Below are 24,394 nucleotides of genomic sequence, written 5' to 3'. Positions count from 1 at the left end.
GCGGTATCACATTATGAACCACCCACATTATGAATATAAACCAACCATGCAACACGCATTTTTACTTGTCATTTCGTAGAAATTAATTTTCACTCTAACATAAAGGGATTTATGATGATTTTTTTTTGTAAAAAAAAATATTTAAGGGGGGCGGGTTAAAGAAGGGGGTATGGGGAAATTACAGCAACTATATTTACACACCAGGTGACAAATGGTACACACCCAATGTCTGACCTGAGTAATAAATATTTATGAGAAACGTAATTGGATTAACATCATTTTTATTGTACATTTTTATACACCATGTTTGCATAATCACATTTTGAAGTGGAATTATTTTTGTTGGATATCTTCTTCTTTTTTTTTTTTTTTTTTACTAAAACAATACTAGTATTTGTGTGAAAGAACAGTCTTTTAATCAAGGATTATATGTTCCACTATGGGTTGAGAAAAATAATCCCCACGTAATCAAAACGACAAACAAAAAATTCAAATAGTTAAACAGACTTTGACTTCTCATTTATAAAAACAATAATGTTCAAAGAAACTTTACAATATCTTGAAATACCATTCAGTTCTGTAAACAGCTCAACAGGAGTTGAACAACATCAAGCAAGTTGGCAAAGTGTAATTCACAATGAAACTGCTTTACAACATATTTGACTATAAAACGATGACAAACAGAATAAGACAACATAACTACCTTTATTTAGATGTTACCTGATGATGTTGCTGGTAATACATCAAACCAGTTCTGTAACTTTTTGACGTTATTGTGTGAAGAACTAAAACTTCTATTAAATCCCAAGATGATTGAATTACATGGTGTCAGAAACATGTCTTATTACAACGATTGAAATTTCCGTTCTCACCTCATCATAATTTAGAATGTGATAGGTGTTGGAGCCTATAATGCACTATCACACACTCTAAAATGTCTACAAGTGAAGTGAAAACAAAAGGAATCAGACTGCGAAATGCTTAGTTGTTTTAACTGCTGTAAAATGCATGACCTGATAGCTAGATTTTGAAAAGAGAAACAGTCATACATGCATTAGGCATAGCATATAACAGTTCAAATAAAAATAATTTATATAATACTGAAAGTAAATCCATGTACGCCCCCAAGGAGTTTCAAACATTAACTGAACTCCTTTAATTGTGCATAAATAACTATATTTGATTAAGAAAAGTGAAGGAGTCCACATGTGTGTGGTAAAAATGAATGGCTGTGCTTTGTTTTTAGTGAGCTGTAACTATGCTCTGCTGGGAGGATCAGGAAGACGAAGTAGTGGAGTCAGGGGAGAGGCAGAGCAGTGGGGGGAGAGATCCCTGAAACACGGCAATACCTATGAAGGAGACAAAGACAAAAAATAAGATATTTTTAAAAATGTCCTTGATTCATGAAGAACTAAGATGGCAAATCTAGTTTCATAAATTCCAGTTGGGACTTCCTGCCTCTCCTTACCTTGACGTTTTGTACTTGTCCCTGACAGCTTGTTGTGGCCGAGTCTCTGCACTGATATACAGCTTGTGGAGAGAAGTCAGGCAGGGCATGATTTCCTCCATCGTGTACCCAGTAAAGGTAATTAAAGAATCAGGCTATTTAAAAAAAAAAAGAAAGAAAGAAAGAAATATTGGTATCATTTTACAAAAAAAAAACAAACAAAACAGAAACAAGTAATTATTATGCAGAAAAACGTCATCATCTGGACCAACTCACCCAGTAAGATTTATGTATAGTGTAGGTAGCTAAGCAGTAGGTTCCAGCTGCCAGTAAGGATGGGGTGTATTGAAGGAAGGGATCCGTTTCTAGTAGACTTAACTCTGCTATGTACTAGAAGAAAAGGAGAAGATGAAAATACACAGTGCCTTGCAAAGGTTTTCATATGTCTTGAAGTTTTCATTCTTTCCTTTTATGTGATAGATCAACACAAAGTACATCATCACTTTAAAGTAGAAGGAAAAGGACAAATGCTTTTTAACATCCATGTGGGAATATGAAGCATTTGTAAATTTACCAACATATGGATGTCCACTTACATGGATAGGCGTGGCAAAGAGAGTATTAACAGCCAAGCGGCCAACAATAATTCTCTAGGAGCTGAAGAGATCCACAACTGTTAGTCATGGACTCCATTAATCTTGTGTAAATGAAAGAATGGAAAGAAGAAAGCCTCTGCTGAAAGAAAGAAACTAGAAGTCCAGTTTTTAGTGCTACACCTGGTCAGACAAAAGGAAAATCCAACTTTTTGACTTAGAATGTTCTAAAGAACATAACGTGACAGAACGACTCGCCAGAGTCCTCACAGAAATCTCGTCCCGACTCTGTTGAAAGCCATTCTTTCTGAACTCACCATAGCAAGGTTCTCTGTTGTTGAACAGACAGAGTGGATGAACATGAACAGGCGAAGGAACTGATTGGTGGTGGGTGCTGCCATCTTGAAGTCCAGCACCTTTAGCAGAACGCTCTCCATCCGCAGTAGCTGTTTCTTAGCGTAGGTGCAGTCTGTGATGTACACAAACTCGTTCAGTTCGGGAGGAAAGATCTCTTCATATTTTCTACGAAACAAATGGCATCACAATTACAACCAACAACTGCCATGTGCGGAGTTACCGGAATGGGCAGGGATGACTTTCTTACGCGGCAATCAGTAATGCAGCTGTTCCCACCAATTGCAGCTTGTTCCTCTTGATAAATGTTGTGTAGGACAGAAAGCGGTCCAGGTAGTTTACAGCAAGGTGCAGAGTTTCAGAACCGAGCTTGTATTCCTGGACAACCTCCACCAGCCAGTCCACCAGAATGACCCGCATACCATTGGTGATCTCCGGATGTCTCTCCAAGTAGCTTGGCTTTGGCCTGAACTGCTTCTGGAATTAGTAACCAGCATGACTAAATAGCACAAAAATGATCATTAACAAGAAAGAAAATATTTGTTTTAAAAAACAAAACAAACAAAAAAAACACTCACTTCACTCTCCCTCAAGTTCTTGTAAATATCTTCTGAATAATCAAAACAGAAAGTCTCTCTAGATATCAGGGATTCTTCTGGTTCGGACAGCATGGAGGCATCCTGGCATGAACCTGGTGAAGAGTAATTATTGAAAAAATAATTGCTCTTAAGTATAAAGTACTTAAAATGGTATAAAGTACCATTTTAAGTACTTTATAAAAGCATTCGAGTTTGTCATATTTTCTCACATTAGTCAAAAACTGCAATATGTTTTGTTGGAAATTTTAAGTGACAGACTAACACAGAGTAGTGCATACTTATAGCGTTGAGGGGAAAGAATATGATGAATAAAAATCTGAATTCTGTGGTGTGCATTTGTATTCATCCCACTTTAATCAAGACCTTGCAGAAACGCATATCACTGCAGTTAAAGCGGCAAGTGGTTTTTAAGCGATTTCTCTTCCAGCTATGCACACGCACCCACCACGTTCTTTAATATGAGCTTTCTAAAGATCAACCTTTGCAAAACACTCAAGATTTTTTTAAGTAAGATTTAAAGCAGTGCAATACAAATTTTTTCACTGCTATTTATCAAAACAATATAAACAAACTATTACTATTTTTGGTTGTACTGCAAGAAGAAATGTGGAAAAAGTTCAACAGGTGTAAAAACCTTCCCAATGCACTGAAGAATTTTTATTTTTCATTTTGCAGGCCAAACTTACTTGAACTAAACTCCATCAGGAGCCTGACATGTTCATTCTGCAGGGGATTAGCATCAACCTCGAGGTCATAACCATCTGAAATGACTTCCTGACCCGAAGCGGCGAGAACGACTTCACAAGCCTCCTCGACATACACATCATAGCTGGAGCTGGATGGGCAGCCGAGAAAGTTGAGCTGCGAGCTGTCTGAAACAGAACTGTGCTTGGAAAACTGGCTTCCCTGTGGAGGAAATCAGTCGTCTGGAACATGGAAGGTCTCTGGTTGCAAAGTGTGCGGATGCTACTGTTGCCTACCTGGCTTAGGGATCGTCCACGCTGCTCGTTTTCTGACAAGGATCCGAGAACTGAGCGCTGTATGGTCCTCGGGTACTGAAAGGATTCTGCTTTGGTTGAAGATGGAATGTTTTCCTTGTGAGTGGGACTGCCACGATGGGTGTTTTTACTGAAATTCATCTTTGAAACAGATTAAAAGAAAGTAAAAATAAAGTTTTTTTTACTTTTGGCAGAAAGGGGTAGAATATAAAATAGATTTCTTTACTGAAAATGCTGTTTTTCTCTTACTAAATATAATGTTGTGAAATATGAAGTACATGTTTTTACATTACAGAAAATGTATTTAATTACTCTGTTAGTGTCTTCTCAAATGCATTTTATAATTATTTGTAGCATCATTAGGCTCCATGGTTGTTGATAGACCTATGCAGTGCCCATCCTTATTAAGAGGATGTAGTCTGTGGCATTGTGACTTTCTATTTACAGCATGAAATCCATTGACTCAAAAATAAATTTAAAAAAATGACCAAAAAACAAAAAAAAGATAAGTACAGTTCAAGTTCTGGAGTGAACTGCCAAACGGTATTATATACAAAAATGTCAAGAAATTATGATTTCATAAATGGAAAAAAGAGAAAATAATTTTATTAAAGAATCAAAAATATGATGCAACCTGATAACAGAAAATATTTTTGACATTAGCAGATAAACAGCACACTAAGAAGTTATAATCAGCTCTGCAACACAAGCAAAAAAAAAAAAAAAAAAAAAGAGCTCTGAAACGCCATTGTCAGTGACTGCAATGTTTTACTTTACTCTTTACAAGAAATGTTAAAAGTTCTCCAGCTTCCTGCTTTATTTTGGTAATGAGTTGCATTAGTTTAGCTTCACACATTACACACCATCAAAGCAGAAAACGTGATTCAGAGTGAGACGTTTTAAATGTGGTGCAATTTGGTGATAAGGTATTCTTAAAAACAAAAAAAAAGGGGGGGGTTCTTGTCTGGAGATACAAACATGTAGACAAACATGTTAAACACGGTTTGTCATTCTAAAAATGATAGGGACAGATACACATTGCCATGGTTACAAGAATTTATCAAACTTTAAATCAATCACAGATAAATTCAAACAAACAGACGGGAGTGCAGTAAAATGTGGAGAGCAAAACTTCTTTGTATGACAATAAAAACATATCAGGTTTTCATGAACTAGTCAAGCCGAACTCACCATAACCAACATCGAGCAGATTCCCAGCGGAAAGGAGAATGCACTCTTCTAAATAACAAACCGCGCCAAAAGCACTCTTAATCAACACTTTTTTTTTTTTTTTTTTTTTGGAAACAAGTAAGACAATCAGCGACCTCTAGCCACGCCGCGACGAGCTGGAGCAGATTATTTTGCTGTGCAATAAATCTCCGGTGGGATAGGACTCAGCAATCAGATGTTTTTGTTTTTTGTGTGTGCGAGTTCTGTCCAATAAGGTGCCAGAGTGCAAGTTCAGACTGCTTACGTCACAGAGTCAGCGAATTCATCTGTTTGCTGCAGAAACAAAAACAAATTTGTGTGATGCACTTTTTTTTTAAAGACATCAGTTCCATTAAAACAAAGAAGGTAGATGTAGAACACATGGACATATAAAACCTAAGCCATGGAGGATATAACTATGAACTAATTAGGTGTAGTATTAAAAGTAGGTTATGGAAATAGACCACTATACATTAGATTATTAATAACTTTAAAAGATTATCTAATAACTCGCTAAAATGCAACTCTGTTTACTATATCGGAAATCTAGAGAACCGTGATTGTGCTTCCCTGCTGCCATCTCTGGCAAATGAGTTGGTGCTGTTAGAGTACAGCTCAGTCATATTTATCAAAGAAAATTATAGTTTTACATTGAACAATTAAGCATTTTATCATTAAATGTATCCGTTTCATATTCGTAAATGCAGTGTCACGGGAAAACAAGACCTCCCCAGAAATATACAATAAAGAAAGACAAAAACTAACATATCCGTTTAAAAGTACAACAGAGAAATGTCTGTGGAAATTGGTAGATTTTTGTGAGGGCCTGCAAGTTCCACATGTTCCACCGGATGGCAGTATTTCTCTTTAAGAACGATCAACCGCAATTCTGCAAAAATTATAATAGATGTTGGCCAAAAAATCTGAACCAACCACCTTATATTTAATCCCCATTAAAAGTATTTCATCAAATTGGCCCTGAAACACTGGTCTCTATGGACTGGAAATGGCGCAAAACTGTGAAATATTTTCCCAATTTCAAACCTATGACTGAAACATGTTTTGTTTTGTTTTGTTTTTTTTTATCTCTGGCATACGTTTATGCCAGAGATAGGGTCACATTAATTACAAATAGGGTTACATTAATTACAAAGTGTTACACGACAGGAACTACATGTATGAGAAGCATAAACTGTTCTCTGATGCTGCTGGTGCTGCTGAGCAGCTCCAGTGAAGCAGCTGTGGATTAAGGATTCCAATTTGCAATCTTTGGGTCAGAAAGCTGCTTCTTGAACTTTCAGCCAACCATCACTTCTAATACTGTCCTGATGGCTGTAATTGATGGGAAACTGTCTCACTTGTTTTTGCTCATCCTTGTTTACTAACCAATCATAGCATGCTTAAATTCCATAGATTTTTTAAAAAAAACATTTTGTTTGTTCTTTTAAATTTAGTTTCCATATCCATATTTATGTTTTGTATTTCAATGTTCGTCCAAGCTAATTTTAACAATTGCAGGCTGTCTTGTTGACAAGGGAAGGTTGTAGAATAAAAGAAGACATTATGCTTATATCAAGATTTGGAAGGTATCCTGTATTATCTATTCTCTGCTTTAAATATGTGAAAATTTTCACTAGGATGCAAAGTACCAGCATGTGAAGAAATAGTAAATAATAAATATTAGTCACTGGATAAAATACATTTTCTGTGTAATGTTCATTCAGGTTCACTTCAAAATCCAACCACATGATGTCAAAAGAAGTCTCAATAAACTCTAAAACTGTATCATGGGACAGCTGCCTGGTCTTACTGCCGATGTGAAAGTGCCTGTGCAATCAGAAAGAGTCAGCAAGTGAAACTTGAAGAAGGAATAGACCTTTGCTCTCTGATAAAATAATAAATAACAAAAAAAAACATGAAGGTCAGACTGAAGTTTGTCCAGGGAATGTAGACAAAACCAGTCTTCTAGAAATAATTTGGTTTAAGATGTCTCTAAAAACAAATTACTTGAAATGTGAGGCATTGGATTAACCTAGTATTCAACATTCACTCCAAAACACTGTCATGGAAATAAATAAATCTTACCTGAGTTGAAATACTGAATCAATCAAGAACGAATCAAAATGCATTTTGATTATTATGTGGTTAAGAAATTAAGCAAAGACAATGATCAATGAAGCACCTGAATAGTCCAGGAAAATGAAGAAAAGATGAAAGTACATTGTTTTTTATCATATACCTGTTACATACAAACAGCATCTCCCATTCAGCTTTCTCCTCTTAGGGAGTTCTTTTCTCAGGCTTTTCAAAGAAAACTGATCTCTGGTTAATTTACTCTATAACCTTGGACGGTTCAAACTGAGTTCAGGAAGAGAAAAGCAACGTCTTCGAATCAACCATCCGCCTGTGCTTCCAGCATGAAGGGTGCTCAATCAATCAATCAATTTTATTGAAATAAAACAAAGTTTGTAACTACAACTACGTCATGTGGGGATGCTTTGTTTGACCACAACCCGATATGTTCGCTTTTACTCTGCAACAAAAACCCCTGCAGATGTCTGTCTTGATCATATCTTTTATGAAATGAGATAAAAGCAGTGAAAAGCAAAGCATGTGAAGAAAAAATTTTTCTAAAATTGGATGTTTCAAATGTGAAATAAAACATTTCCAAATATCTATTTTGTTTCTTAAATGTTGCTCTAAATCCCTTTCATATTTTAAAGGGATTTCTTTGTTTAAAGAAAACGGTGAGAGTAATCCTCTCTCTGACAGGTAAGATACGTTGGATCTTTGTTCTGCCAAAGATTGTATGAAATATCCTCACCTATCTGTTCCAGATGAGATGAGGGATGCGCTGGCCTGCTGTGGCTATCTTCTCCTGTCAAAGCAAAAATCAATATCTGTTCTCTGTTGAGATGAGACGAGGAAACGCAAACGTGACGTCTCCTCAGCCAGCAGACGTCTCCTCGTATGTCTTCTCTTATATCTCAGTCTCACATTGCTCTTCAGTCCATGAGAAGATGCAAATTGTTCTCGACCAACGGGATCGGACCATTTTATCAACGTGATGTATTTTCAAATGTACAGAAGGTTGAAATTTCAGATATGAAATACAGTGAAAACCAGGAGAATTCCAACTAAAAAAACCTTGAAATCACCTTCATCCACCAATGTGTTTCAGTCCCGGTGAAAATATTTACCCCATTATTCAATTTTCTATGCCTAATCTTTACAGGCTCACATGGTGGGTGTTAAGGATACTCTTGGTAGGTCAACGTATTTATTTAAGACCTTTGCTATGTAAGGCAACAGTGCTAACAGCTGGTCCTTATTCAATCATGTACCATCAAGTTTAAAATGGCTTCAAATAGACTCCCAAGTTAACAATAAAAATTGCCATTAACACAAATTACATATTCTATATAAAGGTATTGGCACAATGATTAAATATTTATCTTTTGAAACCTTTTTTATGAGTACTGCATGCTTTTTAAACCCCTCAGTCCTTGCAGTGGTAGATTTTCGCTTTCTGAGTGTTTTCAGTTAGATTGAAGCCATGATGTCCAGTTGAAGAAAGTAATCTTCTCCTTCCCAAGAAACCTTTAAAGCTTTTGTTTTTCAGGCTGTTGTCCTGATGAAAAGCCCAAATCTTTTCCCTCAATGTGAGTTTTTTGACACCAGGCAACCCTTTTCATATTTACAGTCCTTCATATTTCTATTTTATCTGATACCTTCAGTAAACTCTTTATTGGTGCTAAAATGGGACCAGGAAGAAATACAGACCCTTTAGAAATGTTTTGTGTGGCAATTGTGTATTTCTATGACCCTGGATTACATTTTCTTACCTTCACTTCAACTCTGGACAGATCCGCTTTGTTTTCTTCTCCTTCTGAGATTTTCTGCCATTCATTCATAACAATGTCATCCATGACTTTTGTCTTTTGCCCATTTCAGTGGATCTGGACACAACTGTTTTTAATCTTCTGAACTATTTGCCACATGGCAGCAGTAGACGGTGACCATTATGTTTGCAATCTTTGATGACACTGTCTGCCTTTCTTTTATATCTTGGTGATATAGACCCAATCTATCTGTTGGAGCCAACAAACAGCTGTACCATCTTGACGAGATGCAGCAATGCAGTTTATTTATTTATTTTTTCACCAAATGTCAGGATGGATTTCTACAAACATTCTGAAGATTGTTTCAGTTTCAGCTTCCTGGCAATGAAAAGCCAGTGTTGTGCTTTCCTCACCAGGTGGGAGGTGTTAGTGGCCCGATTTCAGCTGTGCAGTTACTCCCTGGTAATTAAGATTCCCTCCAATCGCCACTATTTTGCGGTGCATTAGGAAAAAATGTTGATTATCTCTCTTGTTTTTGAGGTGTACTTAAGGACCAGGATGTTGTCCCTACATCATGTATTTAGAGGCTCCGCTTTAAGCTCGAAGGAATTTCCATTTTCAATCAAAATTAACACAATGACTGTAATCTCATCGTCAAGCTTAATTCTGAAGTTTGTGGGAAAAGTGTGTATTTAGTTATAGGCAGCTATTGAGAAGAGCATCTGGCTCCATTCACATCCCTGAGGCAGGCTTGTGTTTGAAATAAAGTGGAAGAGCTGTGCTTGCTGGCTCTGATGTGTGGTTCACCTTTCAGGAATCCATGCTTACAAAGAGGAGTGATGATCCAGAGTGTTTAGCTTTGACCAGTTTGTGTTGGCTTACTGTGTAAAATGCAGGTCTAAAACCAGAACTATCCTCACATAACTGATGGATTCCTCCCAGGTGCTGTAGTTGCACTAATTCTCACACCTGTTCATATCTAGTAAAAAAAAAATGACCAGCAGGAACAATCTCAAGCTTGCAGATTGTCATCAGTGATGTTTTTTTAAGACCAGTTCTCATTGTTGTAATACTCCAAACTGCTTATTCTCTCTTTCTCCACAATCTGGAATCACATTTTGCTTCCATCAGAGCTTCTCCTCAGCCCCAGAGCATCTTTTTCTACTCATCTGCCTTGTAATCTACCTACACCTTTTTCAACCCCACAAGATTCCATTAGTGTAGTAAAACTCAACTTTCCTCCAAAGTCTTATGATTTGGGTTAATTTAAATAAATTGTTTTTTTTATTTTTGCCCCAGTCCCACAGCAGATGTTTCATTTGAACATGCGGCTATAAAAACAGAGAGATTAAGTACTCATAATCATGAATACTAGTTATAAAAGTTTGAGCTCACAGCTTCACATATAAAGTAACTGAAAGACAATTTCCTTGGTGACAAGCTTCAGCAAACTTTGTTCAATCGGTGTTCCAGTGAGATTTTTGTGTACCGACTCCTGTTCTTTTAAATGGTTGCTTAACGAGTGAAGAGAAAATGCAAAGGGCCCTCAGCTGATGTTTGATTTTGTTATAATTGCAGCACTTTCTCCGAGACGAGTTATATTTGGTTGAGTTCCAGACATCTTTCCCTGTATTGGCTCAACAAGAGGGCTGGTAATCAGCGCTTTGATATCCATTTCTCAAAGAAAAAAAAAAAGATCTCAAAGGAGGCCAACTTGTCTGTGCCAAACCATTCAATAATGTCAAGGAATTAAAATTTGCAGAGAATGCCAACAACCAGCACCAAATTAGCATGACATTAAAAAATAATGGGCATTAAATCCATGTGGTTCTTTTTCTTTGTTTAATAATCACGTTTTCTGTATATTAATGTTTGTTGATTGTTATGTGGATCAAATGACTTTTACTGAAATGAAGACATTTGCTGATAATTTCTTAGCTTAAGAGGTAATTGCTGCATTGAGCATTGAAGGAAACTGAGCTCCTCTCCCATTTTGTTTCTCATTTCCAAATAACTATATTCCTATACATGAGCAGGTTTTCATATACATCAACTTAAAATGTTTAGTCTGTAAGTAGGTGGAGGGTCTCTGAAAGAAATAAATTAATCACAAGAACACCATCAACCGGTGAGAATTTTCTTTTAATTTGATCAAATCAAAATGATCAAATGAATGTCTGGCTGTTTACTGGTGAAAGAGGAAAGAGGATGGGTGAACAATTATGCTACAAATATCATCCAGGAAACATATATGATCTCCATGGGTTTAAATACAGTTGAAAAGGACAAATTTTTCCTCACCAGCTCATCGTTTCTATTCAAAACACTTAATTCACTATTATGAGATAACTGGGAACTTATTTGAAGAAAAGGAAAAATTCAAGGCTGAAGAATCAGAATACAACTGTATACATTAATTATGCATAGAAAAGTAAGACTTTCACAACCACATATGGAGCTTTGACAGGGCTGTAACAAAAAAGGCTGTCACATGCCACTTCACTTCAGAATAATGACGCTGGTCAGAACTGGAGTAGGACAGAATCCAACCTGAATCAAGCCAGAATTTTTAAAAGTCAAATAACAGTTTTCGTTTCAAGCAGTCATTCAACTCTCTGTTGAATTACAGACAGACTGGGCTCACCACAGAGCGCTAATAAATCTGAGTGGGGTGCCAGTTTGTCAGGTCTCCAAGAGTCTGCTTCCCTCTCAGTGAACATTCCTAAAATACTAAACATCACTGGAGAAAAGCAATATAAATTATGGTGCAGGGTCTTAAAGCTTGACCTGTCAGATGTCCAATGAGAGATAAACATAGTGAGACAGAGAACAATTAGATATTTGCAAACTAGAAAAAAATGACAAAATCACGTTGAAATTTTCCAGAAGGACAAGAGGCTTTGTTTTGTACTCAGAACATCAGCATGGTGTAAGTTGTGCATAAAATATCTCCCAGTTTGAAACAGATGAATAATGAATCCCTGTTTTTTGTGATTTGAGGGCCGCAAATCTTTCAGTGCTCTAAATTATTCATGTATTCAACTGAATCTGACTTTGAGGACATTTTTCCTTTCTTCTCCTGTTTCATGAATTTAGAGTGTCCCCTTCAGAGGAATTGCACCAAACTGCCAAGGCCATCAGAGGTAACATAGAACGGTGTTTTCGAAAGGTTCCAGCCATCTGTTGGATGTCTCGCACTAAAAGGCCTCTTTGTTTTTGTCTTTTTCTTCGTTCCTCGATGTTCATTGGAGATGGTGCCAGTATCACATTGCTGCGTCTCATTGTTATTCTGGAGAGGTGCGTTCTTATCAGGCGGCTGTCCTGTATGTGTGTGGGAGGATAGGGTTGGGGGGGTGTCACGGTAACGCCTCGGTATGCTTGCTCCGCTCCATGCCCTCCACTCTGTGGAGATCGCTCTGATTGGCATGCCACCGCTGTGAGACGAAAAGCAGTGGTGTGATATAAATTTATTGGGCCATGTTTCATCCTCTGAATCCTTTTGAAAGCAAAATTGGGATTCTCAAATAGTTCTGCAAATCTTGGAGACAAGCACAATACATATTTTACCTGCTTTGACATGAGTGATGCAAACTTTCAGCTTCATTTTTCCACTGCAGACTTATTTGTCTCATGTTGGAGTCTTGACAAATTGGCTGCTAGGAAATAAATCATGTCTGCTGGAGTTAAAACTCACACAGTTTTGAGCACAGTGCTCAATTACTTGGCAGAAAGAGTATGATGATCATTATTTCTATGCCAATTTTCCAACTTGAACAAATAGGATGTCTTTGCGTGACATAAAGATATTAACCTGAGATGAAAGGCCAGTTTTCATCTCAAGTAAGACGAACCAACTCAAAAACTGAATAAAATATTGTCCAAATAGGCAATAAATAAATAAAAAAATCATCTATTGATTACATTTGAAATTAAAGTTGTACAAAGATCCAATTAGCTAGATTTAGGGACAGTTGCTGACTCAATCTCTGAACTTCTTAAGAAGTTAATAAGAGGAAAGAGCATCAACAAAGAATAAGCTGCGATTGTTTTGTGAAAATCTTCAACCTAAAATATTTTTTGCTTGAATTCTGATGTAGTTGTTATCAGTGTCATTGACACCTGCCAACAAAGCAAAGGTTGAAGACTTGATCGGAAACTAACAGACCACGTGTAATTAGCAATAGTGGTTTGTGTTTTCTCCTATGCTATGATGCAATATTTTTTTTAATCTGCGCCTCAGTCTCTGAGTTTGAAGGTCAAATATCATTTTTAAGAAGTACTTTAATATCAATGCCACACATTTAATAACATTGTTAACATAAAGAATTAAAAAGAAAAATATCTGGAGCTTTATGTTTGTGATTGTTAACGGCTTTAAGTCATGGTTAACAGCTGGAAGTATAACAATATTCCCCCCTGAAGTCTGAATTATGATTTGAAAACCCTGAGGTCTCTGAACACCACTGAGTTTAATTCCAAGTGTAGCTGCTGCCAGTGCTGCACATAGTTGTTGTAAAAGCAGCAGGAATAAGCTACTGAGTAGCACTTCTGTTTCTAATTAAATCGGTGGCACACATTGCATTATAAAACAGGTATTTGTGAACAGATGTTCCTTTTGTGCTTAAATGTATGAAATTAAGATAAATATTTTGTCATGGTCTTGTGGTGCTGGTGGATGTTACCATAAAAAGAGTCAGCAGACTTCACTGGTTTTCAGACTTGTCATTCTGTGATCTCTTTGTACTTGTTGGACAAATTCTGATGGTTTTTGCAATGAGGACACTGGCGATTCTTAGTGTGGTGTAATTTGCAGATCTAAGCTCCAACTTCTAAGACAAATCAAACTCTCCTCGAGAACTCACTCATTTCGAGTGTGATGTAATTCCAACTTCCTGCAGGGAAATCAAACACAGGAGAAGTGCACAACTCTGAAAAATCTTGTGTTTTTTTAAGCACAATTTCTCATTTGCCTCAGTCCTCATCCCCCTCAGCTTACACTGAAAGTATAATAGGAACAGAAATAGTTAAACGCAGGAAATATGCAGGAATACTAATAAAAAAAATAGCTCCATTGTCACTGTGATTTCATCCACAGACAACAGTAGTGGACAAGTATACAAAGCGACCCTCTACATTAACATAATTTCTTATTATTGTTGCATAGATCACGAAAATGCAAACAATCTCCTCCAAAAAAGAAAAAGTGAAACCGGTCTCCTCATCAACTTCTTTAGATTTTCTTTTTCAGCCGTTTCTCCTAGTTGACCAGGACTGCTGAGAGATATGAAATACATCTGGTGATGCAGCAAAAACTTAAAACTCTGAGTTCTCAATTACTTGGTAGGTATGCTGAGACAATCAGTTTCTTTAAAGTTTCCAGCTTCTAGACTGACCTTGAGTTTTGATTGGTTTAAATCATTATAGCCAATCAAGTTTAAGATATTGCTACATTTTTAAAAAATCCTCAAATTAAAATTGTGTGATTAAAAAAGAGAAAAATTGATCAGGGATAAGGAAAGGAGCTGGTTGAAAAGATGCAAGGATGGCAGCACTTCCTTCCATTTTTAAATATAGATTAAATGATCACCAACTTATAACTGTGATCTCAAGAATCTGCGATCAATTTTAAGTAATTAGGTCCACATTTATATCTTTTGCCATGCTTGTCTTAATATGTGGTGGTCCTGTTTTCACAAACAGAATAAATACTTCATTAATCTCAAACTGTGTTTTTGTTGTACCAAACTATTTTAGGGTGTAGTCTAGATTCCTTTTTAGAATGACAAGTCTATGAATTAAGGTTATAGTGGTGCAGTGAACTGGTACGTGTGCCAATCGTATCCCTGCCCCGGTGCGTTGGCCTTGCTCAGTGTTGCAGTGTCTGGTTGCTCTTGGATCGTGCACACCGTTTTTCACTCAAACAGGAACATTTCTAAAGCGTTCTTGCAGAGCAGGTTTGGCTGTATTGGAAATTTATCTGATCCCTCCATCAGTATTTCTGAGAATACTGGAGTGCAATGAATGGTTAAGTATAAAAGTCACACCTCTTGAGCCGTTCACACGCCCTCTGTGAATCTCTAAAAGTGCAACTAAACCTGAGATACCTTCAGATACAATTTTCAGTGTCATTAACCTCGAACAGCGACCAACATTTTTTTCTTACTGTGGTTACAATGCAACAGTCTGAGAGCTTCCACCTCCTATTGACTGGAGATTATATTTATTTAGAAATCAAGCCATCCTGTAACAGAGCAACATCCTGGGTAGTGAGCCATAGTGCCCATGTAAAAAAACAGCAATAATTGTTGCAAAACAGATTACTCCTCAAGTCTAACACATTTCTTAGTAATAGCATGCAATTACTGCAAAAAGCAAAACCAATGGTGTGCTTTTATTTTCATTATGATTCATCTACTAAAAACCAAAAGAGAAATTCACCATTACATCTGTACATATTTAACTTTTCCTGCAAAGAGAATTGCATTTCATTTTTTATACCCGTCTTCTGTTTGGTTTTGACCAAACTGAAGTCAGATTATGTAGAAAAATAAATACCCTAAATACCCGATGATGCAATTAAAATTTGCACCAGTAAAGAAATTATGTGCTTAATTACCAGCTGGGAAGACGATCTTGTTTTTATTTCTAACTCAGCCTCAGATAGTACAATGAGTTTTATGAAATAAATGTATAACAACGGAGTAGTTACTCAAATTACAAACTGCATGTGAATAACTGTATATTGCATATTAATAGTTAAAGTGCTTTGGCCATAAAATTGCAGAACAGTTATTCTTGACATGTTAAGTTTCTGCAAATAATCTCAAACACAACAACTCAAACTGTCCCTTTGTCCTATTTGTGACACACAAAACGTTTTCCTTTTCCAGACAACAAAACCCCATATTTGTGCAAGAATGGAATTAACAATCTGCATAATAATTGTGCATGTGCTGCATGGGCTATATTGTGACATTTCCCTGTCTTTTTATTTCAAAGTTTAAACTTGTGTTCCACATGGGCTTAGCAGAATGTCAAATCAATCCCCTTTCCCTCCTCTGGAGCGTGTCTCATTAGCATGCAGTGCAGAAACCAGTGTCCTCACAAGGGCAGAGCAGGAATGGCGTGGAAGCAGAGCTGGTTTGGATATTGGTGAATGACATGGAATCGGTGGCCACTTCGGCACCCTCCGGGATTAGTGACAAGAGCAAACTGAGGCCAGAACTGTTATCTTCATCCTTCAGTCCTCTCTCGTGTTCACACAAACACAAGCAACACGAAATCTTTAAAGCTTGTGCAGACATGATGATGAATTTGCACCGGCTTAATTAGCTTCGGCGAATATTTTTAGCATGTATGTGAGCATGTGAATAACACTTGCCCGTCATGGGTTTGGAAGTAGGTGTAGCTTCCCTAAGCAGAGTGGAAATGAGGTAAATCTTTTTTTTTTTAATTAAATAAGTTGCTCCCTTTCCTCTGCGCTTGATTCCTCCCAAAGCACATAACCATTAATACTGCCTGTAGCATCTTACTGAAATATTCATCATTTTCCTTTCCTCTTGATGAGCTACGATTAGGAAAACATTCCCACACGAACATGTGCTAAATTCAAGAACCTCTCCAATATGTGTGATTTTGTACATAAGGTTACCAAATGTGAAGCAAGCGAATGGCTGGAGAAGAAGTAATCAACCGACCACTCCCTTCTGGTGCTCATGTCAGCAGGCAGATGGCAGAGAAGCCGGGTTTCTGTGGGAGGGGAGGTGCCTTTTCCCCTTCACAGCTTCACAGAGCAGGGCCAGGTGTCATCTGCCACGAAGTTAACACTCTCATGAATCCCATTAATGTGCTAACAAGAGATTCAGAGCCATGCATGATATTTATTTTAAATCAGTTCACTCTGAATCTATTCGTCGATAATGGCTCAAAATGAAGCTCAAAAATTGAACATTTGATAAACACATTTAAGAATTCAAAAATGGATAGGGTGGTATAATTTATCTTTTAGAATGAGTAAATACTTCTAGTTTTCTATTGTCAGATAACATTTGTATCACTTTTCTAATGAGGCCACTCTACATGAGTTGAAACAGGAGCCAAAAATTCACGTTTCACGTCTTTACTGTAGCGTAATTGATTGTTTTTTTGTTTTTTTTTTGTTTTTTAAACTCCATGTTGTTATAACCTTGTGGACCAATGGTTTATCCTTAAAAAATATATATAATTGTTTATTGCTTATCTTAAACTGGGTGTTTTGGAAATCTCCCCAGAGTAATTGCAGTTGAACTCAAACAATAACCACTTTTTATTTTTACCTAGATTGGCAATTTAAAATCTTCATAAGCGTAATTGCACAAATCAGCAGTGTGATTAAATGAATATTTAATGTAGCCTCGAAGTGACAATGACAATAGCCTCTTCCACAAATAAATTCTGTCATAGAGCCTCCTCTGAGCCTCCTCTCCCCATTTAAATGAAGACGATGGTGCCAGCAGGGTGGGACAACAGAAGGTGTGGTGTCACATTGACGTCAGTGCTACAAAAATCTGCATAAGTCTCCCTCCGTTCTTTTCTAAATGAACGGAGGTCAAACTGTAGCAATCCTGTTCTTAGCTGAGCAAATGTTGCAGATGAAATCCTTTTCACCTTAGACTTTTCGTCAGACTCGTTTCTGAGTCACGATGTTAAATTCTGGACGTGGCTTGTTGCACAAATCATTGTATCATTTCTACTTCGACCAATTAAACCTGTTTTCTCTTTTTTCTAATTCTGCTTAAGTGGGACTATGACTACTTTGCATAGTCAAGGAAGTAATACAGGTGGGTTGACTTCTGTGTGGATCGCGGCACAAAGCACCCTGATTCTGCCTTCAAGTGTTTTGTGAAAGGGACTTTTATTAGTTTATTCTACTTTGGTATAAGTCTTTTCTTTTCTTCCTTGCAGATTGTATTGTTTCTACTGGAGGTATGAAAAATGATACCAAATACTGAATTCCAAATACTGTCCTCCAAGCACAATTGTTTTAATGAACAACATTATCTGCTTGAATAATGTTGAATTGTTTTCAAGTATTTAAATAAAACAATTTCACACTTTTACAGCAGCAAACATAAAATTACTAGCAAAGAAAAAGCATGGTCTGTTTTTAATACATCTCAAAGTTAGGAGCTCTGATCTGGGAATGCTTTCAGAGCTAGTTGCTAACTGCTATTAGCAATACAAGGCAGTAGCAATGAAGAACATGCATGCACAAAATGACACTGAAGGGCAAATTATTGGGGTCAATTAACATGGCGTGCATGATTTTGAAAAGTGGGAGGAAGTACCATATGCACCACAAGTAGGCCTGTCGCGATAAACGATAAATCAATTAATCGCACGATAAATTAAACCTATCGACCTCATTTTAATTATCGGCTTTATCGTCTCTTCCTGGCTTTTTTTTTTCTTTCTGTTGATGACACTGAATGAAAAAAGGCTCAGCTCCGGTGCTCTCCTCTGACCCTCCCTTCCTCATTTCCTTAGTGTAATGTCCAGCGCACATTACACGAGTTGTGGGCTGATTGTCGGCCCATTTTCAAAACCTGAGATACACATTAGCCGACAGAAATCCTAGGTATAACCAGGGGTGAAAGTAAGGGGGTACGGCAGGGTACTGCGTACCCCTAAAAGATTTAGAGAGGGGAGTGGCTGTCTGCTGTAAAAAATCAGTGGGTTCACTGTGCAGCCGTGAGTTCACCCACTAATTAGCTGTGACTGATTAGTTTTTCAAGAACAATCTAAAACATGACTTGATCAGTTATTAAATTACTTTTTTCCCATTTCATATGGGAAAAAAGTAAGCAGTGTTGCAGCAGGGATGCACTCCATGCCATGATGTTCAGGATTTAGGTCTCATGGCATCTCAAGGTGTTAACATTGCAGCCAGTGGGCTGAAGGAGGAAATACAGCTTTATTTTGTAGCATTCAAGAGATACCCAGCTTATATATAAGCCAACCTACCTACCTACCTACCAACCAACCAACCAACCAACCAACCAACCAACCAACCAACCAACCAACCAACCTACCTACCTACCTACCTACCTACCTACCTACCTACCTACCTACCTACCTACCTACCTACCTACCTACCTACCTACCTACCTACCTACCTACCTACCTACCTACCTACCTACCTACCTACCTACCTACCTACCTACCTACCTACCTACCTACCTACCTACCTACCTACCTACCTACCTACCTACCTATCTATCACCCCCCCCCCCCCCCATCTATACCTACCTACACCTTCTATCTATCTATCTATAAAGAAAGAAAGAGAGAGAGAGAGAGAGAGAGAGAGAGAGCGTGTCTACCTCTGCTCCTCCACCTCCCTGTGTTTTGTCCGAGGCTCTGCTTCCCAGTGCTCTTTGCCCCCTGCACCAGCTCCATCCACTGGACCCGCCTCCAGGGTCCACCTCTGCCTACTGGATCATTTCAATGGAGATTTCAGACTGTGGCAGGAAGCCGGAGCGCCCGGAGAGAAACCTGCAAACAGGAAACCTGTCAAATCTTTTTACCTTTTGTCCTCTGGTGTCTGATCAATTCTTCTCGTAAATGTAAATGAAACCGTTGTTGGACATGTCTTCACTGCAGTCGCTGTCTGCAGTGAAGACATGCTCATTGTCTGCCTTCATGGTTCGTTCTCCCTTCATTAAATAACAGTAGACGTCTGTCAGCTTTGGATCCGCACAGATGACGGAGGACAGGTGGTACTTCTCCGTCCCACATTCTGCAGGCACATCAATGGTCTGAGTGGCTTTGGTTTGGTGCTTCCTGGTCAACCTGTGCAGAAAAAATACCAGGACCTTGTTATCGGTCAGGAAGTGTTTTTTCTGCCAGGGTGACCCGCAGCCTGAACAACGGCGTTTGCACACCAAATCCAACCAGTATTCAAGCAGTATAGATATACTGGTTGAAAATAACACTGGTGGAAGGGCAATCATGGCGCCGTCGTTCAGGAGCCTGAGGGAAGTGGCTCCACAGTTAGAGCACGAGTCGTTGTCGTACAACTCTCTATCTGTGTCGCCGCCAAATGAATCCAGCCAGACCAGCACAGACTCCAGCAAACTTTTGATGTCATAGTCCTTTCCCACGTCCGACGGGAGCTTCTTCTCCCTCAGCTCCATCAGAACTGGGGAAAGGTCTTGTTGACTAAAATGCTGGCCGGGCTGACGGACAGCGGAGAGGATGAGACTCCCACAGCAGGGGATGGACAATGCCTCCAGAAAAACCCTTTCCTTAGCGAGACACCGCTTGGTGACGCTCAGGTTTAGGATGCTCTGGAACGCAGCGTTCACCCAGCTGTTCTGGAGCTCATCTGAGAACTTGAAGAAGTTCTCCTCCGCTTGTCCTGGTCCTGCAGATGTCCTCCCTACATCTAGCAGATCCGAGCCAATGCTATCTTCTGAGTTAACTCCAGGAGAACAGGAAACCTCGACATCAACGGAAATCTTTACATTCAGAGATGTTTTTTCAGACAAATGTTCAACACTGTCAAAGGATCCTGTGAAAGTGGCCTTCAGAGGACTCTCCTGCAAGGATGGGACCAGCGAAACCAAAGCTTTGGCTGTCACTTCAGCCACAGCTACGGCTGCGAGATCAGCTGCAGACAAATCTTCCCCAGCCACGTTAGATTTTTCTGCGACTGCAGTCTCACCCTCACGCTGTACCATCATCTCAGAACAAACCTCCCCAGCCGGGTCGGTTTGTTCTTTGGAAGTGGATGGAAATCCTTTCCAAAACGGATCATCCTCTTCAACCTGATTGTATCCTTCATTGGAATCCTTCCCTGGCAAGAAATGATCGCACACTTTGTTCATCCCAGTCGTCACGGCATATCCGATGCCCCAACCAACCGGGAATATCAGGGGAACAAGCGCCGTCGCAAAACTGAACATTGTTGCTATAAACAAATCTCAAACTCTTGTCTGGATCCTCACTGATGCTTAGAGATTCCAGTATTCAAGCATTAGAACTTATTTGATCTACTGTGATGTACATGATGTAATCTATGACCTCATCAGTGAGCTCACTGGACTTCTGGCCAACACATTGCTTCTGATTGTTGCTATGGAAATGATTAGATCAGATCTCCGTGACTCAAGCTGACATAAATACTTAATAAAACATTATACGTTTTATTTATTTAACATGAAGAGATTAATAGATTTGTATATGATTTAATTTTTTCCTTTGTGGTTTTCCATACCTGCTGTGGTATAAATGTTCTGAAGCCTTTGATCCACTATTATTTTTAATTGCTAGTAATCCATTAGGATTATTCATGTATTAATCATTGCACAGTCTGTGACTTATTATATTTACTTTTATTAATTTTCGCATTCAATTTAATGCTGTGACTATTTTACCAAATATAAGAAACAAAAGCAGAAGAGCGATCCAGACCTGCACTTATACATAATTTTATTGAGGTCCAGAACCCAAATGTTTTTGGCTTGTGTCATTTAGGAGCCTTGGGGATAAAAAGGCTTCATGATTGTATTTCAAAGGCAGATTTCAAGAACAAGAAACCCAAACTGACCCAAACTTGGGTCAGGTGCTATTTCAAGATGTAGATGTGTGTAGGAATCTCCATGATGTCAGTAACACAGAGTAGCATGTCTTAGTAGGTGTGTGCGTGTGTGTGTGTGTGTGTGTGTGTGTGCGCGCAAGTAAAATGCATGCTACCTTTCTGTGCACAATAGTGGAGATATAAATAAATTATATATTTATTTATTATTTTTATTTATTTTTTGTCATAGTACCCCCAAAAATTTAAAACTATCACCCCTGGGTATAACTGTTCGATCGTGCCGTGTAGTGTCCAGCCACATGGACACAAAACAATGGAGTCCAGTTAACTCATTTTAAAATCAGGCATTAATCAATGCTTTAGTAGAATCTACCTGTGATGCATGTGGCTAGAGTCAGCGTAAAGTCCTGACTGAATGAAAATCATTATAACCTATTTATGTCACGTTCACGAAGAACAGCTGAAAACGTGCGAAGCAATTTGGCTCCAACTCCTCCCCTTTTCATTTCTATATTATTTGCACGAAATGTTGAATAAATATTAATGTTGTTTCTACATATCATCTCCAATGTCCGCTGGATTTCGGGTCGCGCCGTGTCAGCTGTTGGGATTCCCCTCCTAATTTCCCCTCAGAAAGCGCGGAGGAGAGTCCGCACTTTCTGATTTGCTACCTGTCACATTCAACAGTCTGCGTTAAACTCCCAGTCGGGGAAAACCCCTGATTTAGATCGGAGCGGCCACGACGTTCTACCGTAACACACCACACACTGCAGGTTACGAAACCACCAGCGACAATCTTAGAACGGCCAACGATCTAAGATTGTCGTAAGGGGAAAATAGGGGCAAAAAACCGTGTAGTGTGAACTACTGCATTAGGTAGTGGGATGTGCCCATCTTCTCTATCTAAATCTAGTGATTACTGAAGGGCAATATAGGACAGATTTCATAATCTGCACTCCTTTGGTTGAATGCCGTATTTATTTCCACTTTGGCTTTATGTTTAGATTTTATTCAAGTACGTTTTTTGTTAATGGAGACTGAGAATCCATTTTATTTTTGTTTTTGGTTTTGTTTATTTAGTTTATCAGTTCCAGTGTTATGTGTTCTTTTGAAAATAAAGTGCATCTATCTATGGCAGGAAATCGCATGCATTATCAGTGTTAAAAGGTCTTTAAACAATATTATCGTTTATCGCAATAATTTTTTAGACAATTAATCGCTCAGCAAAATTTGTTATCGTGACAGGCCTAACCACAAGAAACTGTAATCTGCTTGCAGAAAGACGTCAGCTGGCAAACACACCCAGGAGCTTCTGAAAACTGTTCCATCATGCTGGCCTGCAGCTTTCTTAATGATGCAAAGGGAGTCATTCCTTCCCCCTGCTCGCTCAGTGTGAGGTGTTGCTGAAAAGGCAATGACTCAATACAATTGCCTGGGCTTCCTTATGTATACAGTATGGTTTTGGACCTATTGGCACTGTAAACAGAATGAGAGTGTTATGCATTAAATTTAAGATGGGTTATACTTGTGTAAATTAGATTTATTGTGTATTTATGAATAATTGGAAACAATCTGGACCAAATTTTCATGTGAGGCACCTTGAGATGACATTTGTTGTGAATTGGAATTATATAAATAAGCCTAACTGACTAAATGTGGTGGTTTGTGGAATATTTTAAAGACCATAATGTGAATTATTTGTATTAGACTATTTATAACGCTTTTATTCTAATATAACCCTCTAGAATGACTGAGTACATGTTGTGCCACACATCAACGTAGCTAGAGAACAAACATGGTAGATGCTGACACTGACCATCAACACAAAGTACCGCAGTGGTCAAACAAAGAGTCAAAACACTTCATGTCAGCACTGACCCACTGGGTTTAAGACAGCAATACGGACTCTGCTCGATTGGCAGCAGTAGTGCCAGAGAAATGTAAACACACAGACAGGTGACAACTACAGGAAGTGAGCAAGTAGAAACCTAGACACATCTCCAAAACAACACTGTCAAACATGAATCGCTGAACGTGTAAAGCAATGTCAGAAGGAAAATTGAAACAAGGCTCCCAACAGATGTAATCAAGTAACAATGAATCACAGGGCCATCAATCGGGTCTGTGGAGTATCATACAGGTGCAGCTGTCCAGGTTGGGGAAAGATGAGAGCTGGCTTCTGGGAAGCAGCACATAGAGACTTGCTTGAATATTGTCTGTCAAACCCCAGATGTACTTTTCAAAACTTGTCCCGATAAATCTGAACACCTTGACAGCATAGCAGAGAAGGAACGGGATGCCATTCTGGGTTTTCTGCCCACAAAGTGACATGGTTAATAATAGAATGATCTTTGTTTGGACAGCTGTGGAAAAGGCAGCAACAAAAGGTGTCAAAGATTCAGGTGAAATGTCTTGCAGAGTTTTCACTGTTATCTCACATAAAGAGATCTTTTTAAAGAATTCATGTGGTGAATTGACACAGTGTTGGATATGATCGAAAAGACGAAAAAAGTAAATAAATACCAGAACTTCAAGATGTGAGATGAGAAGAAAACTGAAACTGAGAATTGTTGGATGCGGTTTCTTCTTCTTGAGACCCCTGCTCGTTCGGAGTCTCATTTGAGGAGCTTTGTCTGCAGCTGAGTATTACTCACCATTTGGTCCTGTTTATGGATGCAATTTTCTGACAGCTTCACACAAACATGAAATGCCCAAAGTTCAGATGGGAGAATCCTTTTTCAGGACTGCTGTTAGTTTTGCAAACCATAAAGC

General features: G+C 38.4%; 2 protein-coding genes across 2 annotated transcripts; both read right to left on the bottom strand.

Moving 5' to 3' along the window:
* Nucleotides 1–686: 686 nt before the first annotated feature.
* On the bottom strand, nucleotides 687–5,414 carry ccna1 (cyclin A1). The gene is made up of 9 exons (XM_008427307.3): nucleotides 5,183–5,414; nucleotides 3,974–4,132; nucleotides 3,680–3,899; nucleotides 2,973–3,085; nucleotides 2,645–2,871; nucleotides 2,358–2,562; nucleotides 1,724–1,837; nucleotides 1,469–1,602; nucleotides 687–1,349 (listed from the first exon to the last, which is right to left on the bottom strand). Exons 1-9 carry the CDS (start codon nucleotides 5,192–5,194, stop codon nucleotides 1,298–1,300), a joined length of 1,236 nt encoding a protein of 411 aa, XP_008425529.1. The 5' UTR covers nucleotides 5,195–5,414; the 3' UTR covers nucleotides 687–1,297.
* Nucleotides 5,415–11,920: 6,506 nt separating this feature from the next.
* Nucleotides 11,921–20,762, bottom strand: LOC103475565 (uncharacterized). The gene is made up of 2 exons (XM_081615883.1): nucleotides 19,404–20,762; nucleotides 11,921–13,934 (listed from the first exon to the last, which is right to left on the bottom strand). Exon 1 carries the CDS (start codon nucleotides 20,760–20,762, stop codon nucleotides 19,629–19,631), a length of 1,134 nt encoding a protein of 377 aa, XP_081472009.1. The 3' UTR covers nucleotides 11,921–13,934; nucleotides 19,404–19,628.
* Nucleotides 20,763–24,394: the final 3,632 nt, after the last annotated feature.

Source organism: Poecilia reticulata, chromosome 14 (genome assembly GCF_904066995.2).
Source record: "Poecilia reticulata chromosome 14, P_reticulata-male-v2, whole genome shotgun sequence".
Lineage (NCBI taxonomy): Eukaryota > Metazoa > Chordata > Actinopteri > Cyprinodontiformes > Poeciliidae > Poecilia > Poecilia reticulata.
Note: the sequence above shows the minus strand (reverse complement) of the source record. Positions and strands in the feature narration are given on the sequence as shown.